Source organism: Diachasma alloeum, unplaced genomic scaffold (assembly GCF_001412515.2).
Source record: "Diachasma alloeum isolate Michigan unplaced genomic scaffold, Dall2.0 Dall_scaffold_00327, whole genome shotgun sequence".
In the NCBI taxonomy this organism is placed as follows: domain Eukaryota; kingdom Metazoa; phylum Arthropoda; class Insecta; order Hymenoptera; family Braconidae; genus Diachasma; species Diachasma alloeum.
In genome coordinates this window covers 123085-139382 of record NW_021680466.1, presented here as the reverse complement: position 1 = coordinate 139382, position 16298 = coordinate 123085, and the positions used below count along the sequence as shown (strand labels likewise).

Genomic DNA, 16298 nt, shown 5'->3' with positions numbered 1-16298 from the left:
ATTTGCGTGTTTCACAAAATGAATAAACATGCGACAATGTCTTACTGATAAATTCACAAACGTGATGGACACAACAAAAAATGGACAAATAGAATAATAATTCATTTTGTAGGCTGACTACTCCTGTATTTTAGTATTAATATAGTCAAAAGCTTTTGTACCACTTGTGATCATCTATTCAAACACACTTCATAGAGACATCACGCACATTAGACACGTGTTTCCTAGGAAGTGCATTACCAAGAGAATGCGTAATGAAAAATGATCGATAGAATAAGACATCGTCAGAGAAACGTCAGGGTCTGTGGCAGTCGGCAGTTTTGGTTTGAAGACTCGACAGTGCCAATGGACCGTGTTATAACACCTTATCACCGTATCAATAGAACTTTCCTGACGATTATTGGCCTTTGGCCACTGCAGTCATCAATATCTAGATATTCTTTTTATACATTTACATTATTGGTTACTATTACTCATGGATATTTGCAGGTGATGTCTACTTTATTATTATTATTATTATTATTATTATTATTATTATTAGAATTGTTATCATTATTATTTCTATATTTATAAATTTTCTTTCAATAGACTGCTGGTATGGTTGCCGCCATAGTTGACATCGATGTCTTTTTGGAGGCGATACCCACGGTCTTGGCCGATGTTGTTTGCTATTTCAAATATTTCAATTTTAGCATTAATGCGGCAAAAGTGAGTATAATGTGTTTCTCGTATACAATTAACGGGTTTATTATTGATTTTTCATCACTTGTGTTTAAAGTAATATTTTACGCACGCTCGGTTTTTCACAGATTGTGATGAAACATAGGGTTCAACACTTGAGGGAAAAGTGTTCTTTGACCCTTGGAAGGGTAGCGTTCGCCGAAGGCCACACACCTCCTACGGGTCAAAAAGCACTTTTACGCACCGGTATCAAAATATGATATAAAAATATTATATTATAGGATTATGGTATTATATAAATATAATATTTTTGGTGTTTTGCTTCCGAGCGGAAGCTTTGTAGTCGTCCATTTTTACGATCTCCTGACTTTGCTTGGAAATTATGTAGAATGTCATGAAACGTGAAGATATGAGGTTTTTAGAACATGTGTGTATGTATGTTTTTATAAATCTTCACAGAAAAAGGACTAAAGTTGAAGCTAAAAAACTGAAATTTCGTCGCATAATTGGTATTACTTTCGAGCACTTCTGGGCGCAATTTCAGCTCAATCGGTCTAGTGGTTCCCGAGATACAGCTATTTTTCAAATATCTCGAAAACTACGTGACTGAATTGAATTGTTTATATTTATATATTATATATTTATATATTATCTATATTAATATTATATTCTGATACACACTTTCTTCCTTCTAGCCGCCGATTCTAGCTTTGGCGCGTTTTTAGTTTTTCTAAAAAGTCACACATCGTCATTTTGTCGATTATTTTCACCTCTGGGAGCTTATTCACTACTTGTTATTTTTGTTTCGTTTTCTCAGATGAAAAAACTTTTGCTCATAATCGAGGAAGACTGGAAACATTATACAGCAGGAGAAGAGCTTGACATACTGAACGAATACGCGCAATTTGGGAGGAAGGTGACTGTTTATTATGCGGGTGAATATTTAAACCCAGATCTAGAAATTGAAAGACGGAGTAGTAATGATGATTGGATAAATTTGAATTTGCAATCACCAGGTGCGTTATATGGATCTCTCATACCGCTAATGCTGACGCCTCTAGTACCCATTGTCCTGGACGTCGTAATGCCCATGAATGTGAGTTACCCGAAACACCTGATGTTTCAACAGATTGAATTTCTATTGGATTTTGAATCCTACTTATTTCCACTCATAATTCACGGATACATTGGAACAGCCGGCTACCTCACCATCATCATTGCCATCGATACCATGTTGATGGTGTACATTCAGCATGCTTGTGCGCAATTCTCAATAGTCCGGTGAGATTACAATCAGAATCCCGAGTGAATAATATCGATCGATTGGGATTTTCAAATAAACGAATGCCATTTCATTGTTCATTGGAAATGAGAAAATGATGGATTCATGTGTCATTGATCTCGCCATGGTAGCAAAACGTAGCAACATCTTAAATTGTCATCAATGATGTTGGTAATTTGTATAGATTAATGCTGGAACGATTGGCCAAAGTCGACGCTGATGACGCTGATTGTCACACTCCCGAGTTTGACGAAATAGATTATAAAAATATGGCGGCCTGCATCGAAAGGCACAACCATGCAATAGCGTGGGTATTGATGGATAGATGATTTCATATTATTTCTGTAGTTTTGTAGGGTGAACAGTCCAATTGCGGAACCGATAGTTATAATGTTCCGTAATTGGGCGCACGATGTTCCATATTTGGCAAAAGTGTTCCGTAATAAGTATTTTGGACTTGAACATAATTTTAGATTTTTCCCCGATTATTTCTCATTACAGAAGATGTTTTTTCTTTTTTTTCTGAAATCTACTGAATTTGGAGTTGACCAGTATTTTTTGTTTTCAAACAGTCGTTCACTTTTAAATCATTGTCAAAAATATGTTGAAATAATGCAAGTTGTATGGATGGGATACTTGGTTGTATAACTTTCTGGATTGTTTGATCTTAGTGATGCTTTCCGTCATTACAGTTTTGTCAAATTTTGTCGATTAATGATTTCGTTTTTATATTGTATGTAGACTGTAGTTTGATCCTGTAATTGGCCTTGTGCTGTTGGGTCTTCATGAAACAAAATGAAATGAAATGAAATTGTCTGAATCTCCGAAGAGCCTTGAGAGTTCCATAATTAGACTGTTCACCATAGTGTCGGAAAATTGGTATTTTCAAATCAACATCTGAAATTAGACCATTGATTTTGTTTCTCTCCTGTCCTATTTTAATTGATACACATATCAACTTTTTTCTCTCATTACTAATATAATATGTTATGAATAAGTTTAACGTTACCGATGGAGAATTCTCATATGTGACACATCTTGACTTTTTCATCAATCAGATTTTGCGATCTCATAGAAGAGGCTAATTACATGTCTTTCACCTTCATCGTCGGAATCAACATGCTGATGATGACTTCCTCAGCTCTAGTGGTGAATACTTTATTTATTCAATAGGCATATCACATAGGAGATATCAATCTCTCACCTTGTCCTCACAATAGCGTCCTATGTCCAGGCAGTTTTTAAAATGGATAACCCCGACGTCGCTGGAAAATTTGTGGCCTTCACCATAGGCGAAATGTTTCATCTTTTCTACAGTAATTGGCAGGGGCAATTACTCCAGGAACACAGTGAATCTGTATTCTCCAATGTGTTGGTATCAATCTGTAGAAGAAAGAATAAGCTTTGAATTTCAATACCAATATTATTAGACTAGATTAGAAGCAATTTATTACTTTTCTGAGATACAATAATCTCTTAAGGGAAATCCAAAATATAACATAATTATTATAAATGAATCTTATGAATTATTTACATTATTATATTTTGTTTTCGTTCAATTTTCCATCGTAGATTAGTTTTCATTCGTTATTTCGTTCACGGATTTATTTCGTTCAGCAGTCTGTGTGTTTTTAATTTAAGGCCCGGGTGGGTTATCTTTCGAACATTGTCTCAATTGTTTTTCCATTTTCACAATGTAAAATACATCACAATTTCCATTGGATTTTACATCACGCAGGAGTCCCTAAAAATTATGATTGTATAATCAAAAAAAGTAGAAAAAAAACTGAACATTTTCAAAGGGCGTTTTTAATAAAGATTAAGTAATAAGTCCGATAGAGAGGAAATAGTGAATGGATAATTTATCATGGCAACTAATGATCTGACAGGCATTGACTACTGTCACAAATGAAGACCTAACAGCCATTAGATACATCAAATTATTAATTTGCAATTTCCTCCCTATTGGTTTTATTTCTCAATATTATTTGAAAACGTTCTTTGAAAATGTTCAGCTTTTTCTCAACGTTTTTTTTGTTGTACAATCATAATTTTTGAGACTCCAGGGCTATGTAAAACTGAATAGCAATTGGAGATCATTTCAGATTATCAAAATAAAAAAAAAAACAATCAAGATCACGTTCGAAAAATAATCCACCCGGGCCTTAATTATTTATTATTATTATTATTGTTATTTTTTTGACATGGATACGTCTGTGGTTTCAATATGGGGGGTTATTTTGGGAAATGGTCCTTATGTGCAGCGTCATCTATCGGAATTCTAGAAAATTCTAGATATTTCGAGGTATTTCGAGAAGTTTCTTAAAATTTCGAGGACATTCAGGGAGTTTCTAGAAAATTCGAGAAAGAAGGAAAGACCATGGACGTATCCACGTACAATTACAGCTGTATCGAAGATACAGCCGCCTGCAATTTTTTTTTTCAGTAATATAATAGTTTTATAGGTGATGTGATCACATATCTTCATCACAATTATCATTATCATTTTCATTAACGATCTCGTACGGCCAAACAATTGAAAGATAGACAAAGATTACAATTAAATTTAAAATACAAGCCATTTAGGCACACTATTCGACCACGTTATTATTCTAGGTACAATGCGAGATGGAACTACACATCGGTTCGTACCCAACGACTCATCATTCCTCTGTTAATGAGAAGCACAAAACCCTGTAGAATGACAGCTGGAAAAATGTACACCATGTCCTTGAGAAGCTTCAGCGAGGTAATTACCATCGTCAATTCACTCACTTGAGCCAATTGAAAATACCGATTGATAGTGATTTTTTTTGTTATCACCAGGTTGTGAAGACGTCTTTTTCATACCTCACAGTTTTTACATCGATGCGAGCGTAACAAACTTGCCTCAGTAATATGCAACCATTATTATTCGCCACGTGCATTTCCACTAAAAAAAGAAAAAAAACTAATAAGCAAGGATCAATAATAATGAGTTACATAAACTAATGATTGATGATTGATCATATATTCATTTAAATGACTGATATTTTTGTATTGGGAATGCACTTCAATCGACTCATCACATTTATCATCCCCATTATGTCAGGAATTTCATCATTCACAAGAATATTTAAAAAAACTATTCGAGAATAATGTGGAATTTTGTCTATTATATAATAAAATACAAAAATTGATGGAAAATAGTACTTTCGGCGACATTCATTGCGAATACGATATTGAATACTTCTCGGAGAACCGGCTACTTCATGTCGGCAATGGAAAAAGGGCGTGTGGCGGAGGATTTCAATAATTATAAGAGATAACTTACTAAAGCTCCTAAAATTCTGTTTCATCTTTCCAAATGGATCGGTGAAAACAGAAATGGGACTTGTAATATTACTGTTCTAATTGTCAATCAGTCAACCTATTATTATCCGTCACGTATTTTTCCACTAAAAAGAGAAACAAACTAATGAGCAAGGATCAATAATAATGAGTCACATCAACCAGTGATTAATCATATGTTCATTTAAGTGATTGATATTTTTGTATTGGGAATGCACTTCAATCGTCTCATCACATTTATCATCCCCATTATGTCAGGAATTTTATCATTCACATGAATATTTAAAAAAACTATTCGAGAATAATGTGGAATTTTGTCTATTATATAATAAAATACAAAAATTGATGGAAAATAGTATTTTTCGGCGACATTCATTGCGAATACGATATTGAATACTTCTTGGAGAACCGGCTACTTCATGTCGGCAATGGAAAAAGGGCATGTGGCGGAGGATTTCAATAATTATAAGAGATAACTTACTAAAGCTCCTAAAATTCTGTTTCATCTTTCCAAATGGATCGGTGAAAACAGAAATGGGACTTGTAATATTACTGTTCTAATTGTCAATCAGTCAACCTATTATTATCCATCACGTATTTTTCCACTAAAAAGAGAAACAAACTAATGAGCAAGGATCAATAATAATGAGTCACATCAACCAGTGATTAATTATATGTTCATTCAAGTGATTGATATTATTGTATTGCGAACGATTGTACTTCAATCGACTCATCACATTTATCATCCCCATTATGTCAGGAATTTCATCATTCACAAGAATATTTAAAAAAACTATTCGAGAATAATGTGGAATTTTGTCTATTATATAATAAAATACAAAAATTGATGGAAAATAGTATTTTTCAGCGACAGTTATTCCGAATACGATATCGAATACTTCTCGGAGGACCGGCTACTTCATGTCGGCAATGGAAAAAGGGGGGGGGTCAATAATTATAAGAGGTAACTTACTAAAGCTCCTAAAATTCTGTTTCATCTTTCCAAATGGATCGGTGAAAACAGAAATGGCATTTGTAATATAACTACTTTAATTGTCATGCAATCAACCTATTATATGAAATTTTCTCAATTGCTTTGTCACGGGAGGGAATGCGTAATGACGATTGATTGTAGAAAGCAGTGTGATAACTCTTATCCAGGTGTGACAGTCAGTTTGGTAACAGTATTTGAAAATACGACATGGAAACTTTAGCAACTCCGCACTTACGGATTAATAAAATTTTGTTAAATATTGTAGGCCAATGGCCGCATCAGCCAAAAGTTGCGAAAACTATTTGCTATTGTTTGATGTTGTTTTTTACGAGTACTCAGGCCTATTTACAGGTAATATATTTGAACGCTTGAGCGATATTGGGAAAACTTGAGGTCATATTGGAGTACATTTGAGTGTTTTTAATGGAATACTAGTGATAAAAGTCGAAAGTGTAACTATTGTGTGTTATTTTTTTGCTCCGAATGGAAGCATTATAATCGTTCAATTTTCATATCCTCTCATTTTGTTTGGAAATTATGTAGAATTAATTAAAGGGATACGTCGGTGAAATTCAAAAGTCTTCGTTGGGCCTTGCGACCCATTCAACAGTTTGTGATATATGGCGGAATACAGGAATAACTAGGGAAAATCGCGCACCCGATCGATTTTGCCCCGTATAACCATGAAAAACTTCATTTTTTCCCGTTTTTACCTTCACGAGAATGATCGCGCGCTTGAGCGCGCGTGTTAAAGACAAATCGTGACCCGAAAGCCGACCGAGGTCGAACATGTGCGGGCGGATCCGAATGTTCGACCAATGAAATTCGAGGAATAAGCGTTACGCTACAGTTTACGGCGTCTGTTCTTTTTAGAACCGAACGCGCGCTACAGCGCGCTGTAATTGTAACAATCATAATTGAAAATCTCAAAATTAAATTAATCATGAATTAAATTTGCCGCCTCAGACGACTGGGACCAATGAGAAATAAGCGTGACAGACTTGCGAGATATCGATAGTTATCGACTTTAAGTGTATGTTCTTTTTAGAATAGGATAGGAAAGTGCTCCTGTGCCATAGTTTTCATACGATTTTAGCTTTTTTTTTTGTAGTGTTCGTTACATTCCAAAGAATAAAGGTCGTGAATAAATGAATTTTGAATTTCATAAATTTTACTTAACTATATAGAGACGCGAAAAATTTATGAAACTCAAAATTCATTTATTCATGATCTATTGGGAATAAAGTAAAACAGATGCTTAACTTTATTCTTTGGAGTATAACGAACATTTTAAAAAAAGCCAAAATCGTATGAAAACTACGGCACAGGAGCATTTTGAAGGTAGAAACACGAAAAAATGAAATTTTTCGTGGTTATACGAGGCAAAATCGATCGGGTCCAAGATTTTCCCTAGTTATTCCTATGTTCCGTCATGTATTATAAACTGTTCAATGGATCCCAAGGCCCAGTGAAGACTTTTAAATTTCACCGACGTATCCCCTCAAGTGACTAAAGTAATTCCAAAAAATCTAAAATTTTGTCAGATTATAAGTCCGACAAAATGAGGTCTATATCTGTGCAAAATTTCAACTCGCTCGATCTAATAGTTTTTGAGAATAAGCCATTCGTTTTTAAATCGTTTTCCGCAAATATCTTCAAAACTAGTGGACCATTTTCGATTTTTTGTTTTCAAAATATTCGTTTAGATGCCTTCTATCTAAATCAATCAAAACGTATGTATCCAATCATACAAAGTTTTCGAGGTATTTCCGTTTTTTCCTAAAAAAATTTGTAATCTCGCTAGCTTGTGCGAAAATCGAGATATCAACTTGTTTAAAAAAAAAAAAATTTTTTTTCTTTTCTCTGAAGATTGCTGGCATGATATGCGCGAGAAACAACATCGATCTCTTTTTGGAATCAATACCAACTGTTTTGGTGGATTTTACCTGCGCTGCCAAAATCTTCAATTTTTTTTATAATGGAGATAAGGTTTACTATTATATACTATTTTACCAGTGCAAGAATACAAGAATTGGAAGACTGACAGTTGCCATGTTTTTAGATGAAACAACTATTGCTCATTTTAGAAGATGACTGGAGAAACGTGAAAACCTATTCGGAGGCTGCAATCTTGAATAAATACTCTCTCTTTGCGAGGAAATTGACTCTTATGTATTGTGGTAAGTTGTCAAATTGGTAGAAGAAAATATTACTATTATTATTTCACCATCTTGATGTACAATAAATTTGCAGGTGCCTTGTACGGAACGATGACTCCGTTCTTGCTGATTCCACTTGTGCCGATAATCCATAATTTCATAGCGACTCAAAATGATTCCATATCGAAACAATTAATGTTTGAGCAAGTTGATTATCTGCTAGACACGGAAAAATACTACTATCCTTTATTTATTCACGGTTATTGCGGAACTTTGGCGTTCCTCACAGTCGTCGTTGCTATTGATACCATGTTTATGGTCTATGTTGAACATGCCTGCGCCATTTTCGCTGTTGTAGGGTGAGATGTCGACTTATTATTGAATAACTAAGATGAACAGTCCAATTGCGGAACCCCCCCAATTAACGGAACACTTGAATATTTTACCAGATTTCTGGAATATTTACCTATCTATGTGTTTTTTCTTTTTTTTCAGAAACCTATTGAATTTGAAATTGATCAGTATTTTTTTTATAGTTTTTCAAACAATAGTTCATTTTCAAACCATTGTCTGAAGTTCCGAAGAGCCTTGAGTATTCCATAATTGGACTGTTCACCCTTGTAAAAAATTTAATCTGCAAAACTGATCCCTCTCGTTGCTATGCAACAAAACATTCGGGAAATATCCGATAATTTTGAAGGTCTTGGGGTATTATAGCTGAAAATTCAATGCAATTTGGCACTGAATATTCATATTAGATTGGAAAGTCCAATAAATTAAGGAATTCTCGTCTTTGTGCCCATTAACCCTTAAATGGTCGTGCTTGTTTAGTATAATCTCACTCGCTCTACAATGGCGCGCTATACGTCGCGTATGGTTTGGTGGGGATTCGATGCGACCACTTAACGATGCGACCACTTCACGATGCGACCACTTAAGGGTGCCAAGTGAATTTGAAAAAAGATTCAAAAAAAATTTTTTCTTTCCCTCCATCATTGGAGAAATATGTATTCACCCATCCGACGAAATTTCAAACCCGCAACCGGAACTAGACATCGAGAAAATAAATGCGGAAAATCCTCTATTTCGCGTGACGAACCTCGAGAAAGCATGGGATCAAATGGGTACGGCGGGTTGAAATATCTCTCTTATTCACCCCGGTACCCCATTGTCTTTGTCGCCATCGCATTGAACACATCATTCCCCATATCTTCGAATTTTTTCAAATTTTTCTTGAGTTCCTAGGGGGTTGAAACGTTTAATTTAATCAAAATTCCATAAGAAGCCCATAATTCCATAAGAAGCCCATAAATCGCCTACGGCTCAGAGGCCAACGCCACACGAGTAAAAAACCCCATCGCAACAGGCCGGAAAAATACTATTACTCCCTAGGGGCACAATATACTATTTATTACATTATGATCAGTACCTTCCCACGGAGGGCCACGTCATCCTGTCTCTCATGATCTTCTTCCAGGTGGTCCGAACTTCAATGTCGTACATCGCCGTTCTGCTCTCACTGAGATAAGTATCGCAGTTGTCGGTGGTACACATGTGCCACGAATGTGGTCCCGTTCTATGTGATGTATGTAACATTTTTATAAATGCTTTTTTGTGAATGTCGTTTGTCAGAAATATATTGTCGGCATCACTGAATATTGACTCGACAAAGAACTCTGTTCCTCTTTCGCATAAACCAAAATTATGCATGTAAACCTCTCATCTTTCCTAAATTCAAGGGTCTTATGACTCACCTCACAATGCGAACATGAAAAACAATGTTCCAAGTAAAGTGTATACGGAGAAATTGAAAAGTTGACCCTGTAATTATGCGCCTCTCGGTACTTCACTCGAAACAAATGTTGTCCAAGAGAATACTTAATTCGCTTTGAATTAATGAAGAAATATGAAGATGAAAAACGTTTGAGTATATAAACCTTCTTCCTCCTCCTCCTCTTCCGCCCCACCAACAGACAACCGTAGCTTATATCGTAGCACAGCATATGACACATAATAATTCACATTGCACAATGGCAGGGACTCCTGATTGTTACGTGAAACTCAATGGTATCCTTCTATCATCCATTGGCCTCTGGCCGTATCAACGTAAATTTCAACAATCATTATTCTTTATTCTGGCAATATTTTTTCTCGTCACACAAGGGTTTTTGCAGGTGAAAATTCAAAAATTTGTTCTGTGAATTGTCCTGTGTTTAAGGCCCGGGTGGATTATCCTTCGAACGTGATCGTGGTGTTCTTTTTATTTTGGTCATCTGAAATGATCTCCAATTGCTATTCAGTTTTACATACACGGAGAGAAATATTCAATAAAAATTGCGTATCTTTTCCGTAATTCCGGAGCGAAATGTGGTTGTAGGCAATTTTACGGAACTGAATCTCCTGTGAAAAATTACGAGACCGTCACTTAAATTTTCTGAGTCGATTCGGTAATCGGTGAATGAATTCAGTAGTGAAGCGATAAACCGGGTTAAGTCGATTTTGACTTTGGGTCAGTTTTCAATGAATATCTCGGAATCTAAAAGAGATAGAAAATTTTTTGTCATTACCTTTTTTGTAGAGCCAATTGAGGGTTACAAAAAAGGTCATGGGGAAAATTCTGCCATCTCTCTTAGATTCCGAGATATTCATCGAAAACTAACCCAAAGTCAAAATCGACTTAACCCAGTATACCGCTTCGCTACTGAATTGTGACTTCCGTAATTTTTACTGAACATCTCTCCGTGTAGCCCTGGAGTCTACAAAAATTATGATTGTGCAATAAAAAAATGAAATGACGTTGAAAAAAGCTGAATATCTTCAAAGAGCGTTTTTGAATAATATTGCACGGAGAGAAATTTTTGATGAAAATTACCCTACCGTTCTATAAAAGTGCATCATGAGTCATCGTTTCTTCATTTCTATCCCGAAATTTAGTAAAAATTAATACCTATATGATGATCAAATTTTATTCTACGTAACAGAAATCTTATCCTGACGCATAATAAATTTTATCCTTCCAGTCCAGTAATTTTATGTAGATAAACAACGAAACTTCTAGAACGGTTGGTAAATTTTACTCTACCGGCCCGGTAATTTTTATTTTTATCAGAATAAAATTTCTCTAACGTAGAATAAGGTTTGATCATCATATATTAATTTTTACTAAATTTCTGGATAGAAATAAAGAAACGATGACTCATGATACACTTTTATAGATCGGTAGGGTAATTTTAATAAAAATTTCTCTCCGTGTGGGGAATAAACCCAATAGGGAGAAAACGACCAATTACTGATTTGATGTAGGGGAGGGTAGGGCAAAACAAACCGCAGGACAAAACGGACCCCTAGGGCAAAACGGGGCACTGACAGAAAATTGGTAATTTTTTTTTTCTTTCCTTCAAATCAAGAAGACTGAATGTGTTAAATTAAAAGTGAGTCTCTTGGATCGTAACCGTCACAGGGGTTTTAAAGACAACAAGTGTCGTTGAACCGCAATTTCATCAGCTTTGCTTATCACCTCAAATCACAAATGACTTTAACCCTAGACTGGTCACCATGCGAGGGAATTGCCGCAATACATCGTTTTATTCACCTTGCCATCGACTGGTTGACCGAAAAAATTTGAGAAAAATTGAATTCGTCAATTGAAGTATCTGGAAAATTCTAGTATTTTTTTTCAATATTGTATCCTTAATTCTGGGAGAAAAATAGTATTTTCCGGCCTGTTGCGATGGCGTTTTTTACTCGTGTGGCTTTGGCCTCCGAGCCGTAGGCGAGTAAAAAAACCCCATCGCAACAGCCCAGGAACAATATTTTTCTGTAGTGATTTTCAAGTTTTCGAGTTTGGGAAGTATGTAATACCAATTCCCAAACGAGAAATCGTGAGAAGCAGTACAGAAATAGTATATTTCGTAACGAGTACAAAAAAGAGTTTTTTGGCGAGTGGGAGGTTTATATCACTCGCCTTCGGCTCGTGATATAATCCCACGAGCTAAAAAACATTTTTTCACGAGTTAGGAACAATATTTTTCGCCACAATATGGCGGAAATTGGACTTTTAGGCACGCGGAGCGTGCCGAAAAGTTCACTTTTCGTCACAGCCTGATGAAAAAGTTATTTCCAACAGGTGAACAATTTTTTCCCGTGTTAAATGAAATTGCCAGTTGCGCGACGTTTCTGACCAAACTAGGGTTAAATTTTCTTTTTTTTGTTTGCGGAAGCAAAAACAAAAATTATCAATTTTCTGTCAGTGGTCCGTTTTGCCTAAGGGTTCCGTTTTCCCTCACCCTCCCCTATCTAATGGCTGTTAGGTGGTCATTTATCACAGTAGTCAATGGCAGTCAGGTCGTTAGTTACCATGATAAATTATCCATTGACTATTTCCTCACTATCGGACTTATTTCTTAATCTTTATTAAAAACCCTCTTTGAAAAAGTTTAGTTTTTGGTCTATTTTTTTTTATTATACGATCATAATTTTTAGTGGCTCCGGCGTGATGACAAATCTAATGGAAATTGTGATATATTTTACATTATGAAGATGGAAAAACAATCGAGATAAGGTTCGAAAGCTAATCCACCCGGGATTTAATTGTGAAAAATATAGAATTAAACGTGAGCGACAATTTTCAAGACCGGTGGTCTTGTAGCCGCTTGGTGCGATACTCCAATTTTTCTGGAATCGTTAGCGCCGGTTTTAATATCAATCATGTGCGTCATCAAGTTCATAAATTTCATTTATAATGGGCATAAGGTTTGTATAACATTAACTCCAAAAGAAGAATATATATATTCACTTTTTTTAATGAATTTGTTTGCGTAGATGAAGGAGTTGATAGACGTTCTGAGGAGAGACTGGTTAGAATTGAAAGATGAATTCGAAATCGCACTTTTACGAAAATGGTCGGAAGATAGTCGAAAGAATGTACTTATGTATGCTGGTGAGATAATATTGATATTTGTTAAAAAGATTTCAGATTGAGGCCCGGCTCCATTATATGCTTAATGTTATCTAGATGGCTTTTTTGTTCGATTTTTATGTCGAAATTTCAACTTGATGCTCCGTCACTCAGAGACCCCGAAAATTCTGAATTTAGATTGAAAAACAATGGGAATTTGCTCTTGTATTGCAAATAGTTGGAATCAACGTTCACCCGGCTAAAAAATTCGATTTTGGCGAAAAATCCAAGATCCGACACTTTGACCCTTGTGACCCTTGGACCGACTTTTCCCCCGGAAAAATCCAAGATTCGACACTTTGGCCTCCGGTGAAAAATTTTTTTTTTCATTTTTCACTTTTTCCACATACTTTTGATAGTTCTGAATAGCCCGTCGCTTAAATAGTTAAAATCAACGTTCACCTGGCTAAAAAATTCGATTTTGGCGAAAGTCGACTTTCCCTCTGGAAAACGGAAAATCTGACCCTTTGTGCTTAGTAATTCACTGTAAAAGTGCAATAAAACATTCTTAAAAATATTATAAATTTTTTGAAAGAGCCTGTTTCCGTACCGTCATCTTAATTGTTGCGGTTTTCCAGAGGATTTATTATTCTGTCTTTCCTCCCCAATGGTGGTGACTGACAAGCCGCCATTTGCCACGGTAATTATACATTATTGATATCACCTCCATTGAAATCATTCCTTGATATTAATTAACCCTCTATCACTCACGCTCGTCCGCCGCCTTCCTCCGTCCCACGGTTAGCGCAGCGCCGCCGAGTTGAACCGAGCGCGCTGTTGCCACCTTTGCGCTGACCACTATGCGCGCATTTCAAGTGTGGCAGTGAATGTAGCAACTCTGTCGCTCGAGGCGTCGACAGGGACTCGCTCGCTCCGGCCGGCGCGGCGCCCCTTTTCCGTCCGTTCGACGCTTCTTCTCTTTTCTTAGCTAAACAAATTTCCCGAGAAAAAACGGACAACGCCATTGCTTAATAAAAGGATTGAACCAGAAATTAATTTTTTCCGAATTTTTAAACGTCGAGAAACACGATAAAATGTAAAAAAACCAAAACGGGCGGCGCCGCGCTCATTGGGCGAGTGATCGAGAGTTAAAAACGCTCTTTCAAAATATTCCGAGTTTTTTTTACTTTTTTTCAATCTAAATTCAGAATTTTCGAGTGTTCCTGATTAACGGGGCATCGAGTTGAATTTTCGAGATAAAAATCGAACAAAAAAATCAATTCAAAAAACGTTCGCGGCAGATAATGAAGGCGGGCGTCACATATACACACACACATTTCAAATATTTTGGAAACAGGAGCTGTTTATGGATCTATGGCCCCTTTTATGCTGGGTCCACTGGTGCCACCATTGCTACGGCTCATTCCCAAAAGTTTAATCGAAATAAATCCTAATCTCACAATGGCAAAGCCACTGATGTTTCACGTCGAGTACTTCATCGATATCAACAAATATTATTACCCATTGGTGATACATTCGTATTTTGGTACGATGACTTATATCACAGTTGTTGTTGCTATCGACACAATGTTCATGACATATGTTCAACGAGCATGTGCTATATTCAACATTGTTGGGTACATATCAGACTTTGACAAGAACAACAGGTTGAATTCGTTGCACGCTATAACGATAGATGTTTCAATAATTATTATTCAGGTATCGCTTGGAAAAACTGGTGGATGATCACGATCTAGATGCCAATCTAAATCCAACGTTGCGAGATGATGCATCGTACAAACGCATGACAGAATGCATCATCAGACATTCAAAGGCCATTCAGTTTGTATTTTTAGCTAAAAATACGAGGATACACTGGGCGTAATGATCATATTATTGATTTTATTTGAAATTAATTAGATACGCACAACTGATTGAATCAGCGAATTCGACATCTTTCTTACTGCAACTAGGACTCAATATGATCACTATAAGCTTCACAGGATTCCAAGTACGTCATATACGTAATGTACGGAAATATGCATCATCGATTTTTATCCATAATATCGAACATTTCCAGGCCGCTACGAAATTGAATCGCCCTGACGAGGCTTTTAGGTATGCATCATTCACCTGCGCTCAGACATTTCATTTGTTCTTCGAAAGCTGGCCAGCTCAACGTCTGGTGGACGAAAGTACAAGGTTAACCGAGTATACGTTAGTTCAGATTGTTATTATTATTATTATTATTATTATTATTAGTTTTTTACTCGTAAATGAGATCGCTGAGCGATTCTCGAGAGTTCCGGCTTCACCTCGAACACCGCCCAACAAGCTAAGCGATACAAACTTTTCGTTTTACATCCATGCGTACCAGACAAAATTTTTTTAAGCACTAATAAAAACTAAAAACTAAAATATATCGATTGCAAGTATTAAAGCCAAAATCTAGAAACAGAAATATACTGTTATTTAAAAAATTGCTCACAAAAACATCTTTTGTCATAATAAATAAACTCGAGAGTCACCATTGGCCAAAGTTTATAGAAAAAAATTATAAATATAGTTCATAGACTTTTTGAATAATAGTTTTTAAGGAATATAAATATTGTAAATAATGATTGTTTATATTTTGAATAAAAACTTGTTGAAAATAAAAAAAAATTTCGTCATTCCGGCCGTAAGGCAGCGTTTCACGGACGCGACGAATCTCTGCCTACGGCCGTCATGACAAAAAATATTTTTCATCACGCTGTGACGAAAAGTGAACTTTTCGGCACGCTCCGCGTGCTTAAAAGTCCAATTTCCGCCACATTGTGATGAAAAATATTGTTCGTAACTCGTGAAAAAATGTTTTTTAGCTCGTGGGATTATATCACGAGCCGAAGGCGAGTGATATAAACCTCATACTCGCCAAAAAACACTTTTTTGCACTCGTTACGAAATATACTATTT

General features: G+C 35.9%; 3 protein-coding genes across 4 annotated transcripts in view; all 3 read left to right on the top strand.

The window, feature by feature from the left end:
* Nucleotides 1–330: 330 nt before the first annotated feature.
* LOC107040351 lies at nt 331–5048 on the top strand. The gene is made up of 9 exons (XM_015260406.1): nt 331–489; nt 589–708; nt 1499–1616; nt 1698–1962; nt 2148–2270; nt 3022–3112; nt 3198–3334; nt 4580–4712; nt 4790–5048. Exons 1-9 carry the CDS (start codon nt 346–348, stop codon nt 4841–4843), a joined length of 1185 nt encoding a protein of 394 aa, XP_015115892.1. The 5' UTR covers nt 331–345; the 3' UTR covers nt 4844–5048.
* Nucleotides 5049–6494: 1446 nt separating this feature from the next.
* LOC107040295 lies at nt 6495–8809 on the top strand. The gene is made up of 4 exons (XM_015260323.1): nt 6495–6638; nt 8157–8276; nt 8350–8467; nt 8541–8809. The coding sequence occupies exons 1-4, from the start codon at nt 6495–6497 to the stop codon at nt 8807–8809; spliced, it is 651 nt and encodes a 216-aa protein (XP_015115809.1).
* Nucleotides 8810–9638: 829 nt separating this feature from the next.
* The window catches only part of LOC107040353 (odorant receptor 13a), an 8767-nt gene continuing 2107 nt past the window's right edge, over nt 9639–16298 (top strand). The window contains exons 1-7 of one of the 2 annotated variants that reach the window (XM_015260409.2): nt 10477–10620; nt 13079–13198; nt 13268–13385; nt 14701–14980; nt 15063–15185; nt 15264–15354; nt 15424–15560. In XM_015260409.2, coding sequence (XP_015115895.2) covers nt 10477–10620; nt 13079–13198; nt 13268–13385; nt 14701–14980; nt 15063–15185; nt 15264–15354; nt 15424–15560 — 1013 coding nt within the window. Of the gene's footprint in view, nt 10032–10476; nt 10621–13078; nt 13199–13267; nt 13386–14700; nt 14981–15062; nt 15186–15263; nt 15355–15423; nt 15561–16298 lie in introns of those variants that run through there. The other variant, XM_015260410.2, reaches the window with a different exon arrangement.

Bases quoted from the DNA above. Each gene is read 5' to 3' on its own strand.
- LOC107040351 (XM_015260406.1), top strand. From the start codon at position 346: ATGGACCGTGTTATAACACCTTATCACCGTATCAATAGAACTTTCCTG. The intron at 709-1,498 runs GTGAGTATAATG...TCGTTTTCTCAG, and splicing joins TTAGCATTAATGCGGCAAAA to ATGAAAAAACTTTTGCTCAT. The intron at 3,113-3,197 runs GTGAATACTTTA...TCCTATGTCCAG, and splicing joins TGACTTCCTCAGCTCTAGTG to GCAGTTTTTAAAATGGATAA.
- LOC107040295 (XM_015260323.1), top strand. From the start codon at position 6,495: ATGGAAACTTTAGCAACTCCGCACTTACGGATTAATAAAATTTTGTTA. The intron at 6,639-8,156 runs GTAATATATTTG...TTTTCTCTGAAG, and splicing joins GTACTCAGGCCTATTTACAG to ATTGCTGGCATGATATGCGC. The intron at 8,468-8,540 runs GTAAGTTGTCAA...ATAAATTTGCAG, and splicing joins ATTGACTCTTATGTATTGTG to GTGCCTTGTACGGAACGATG.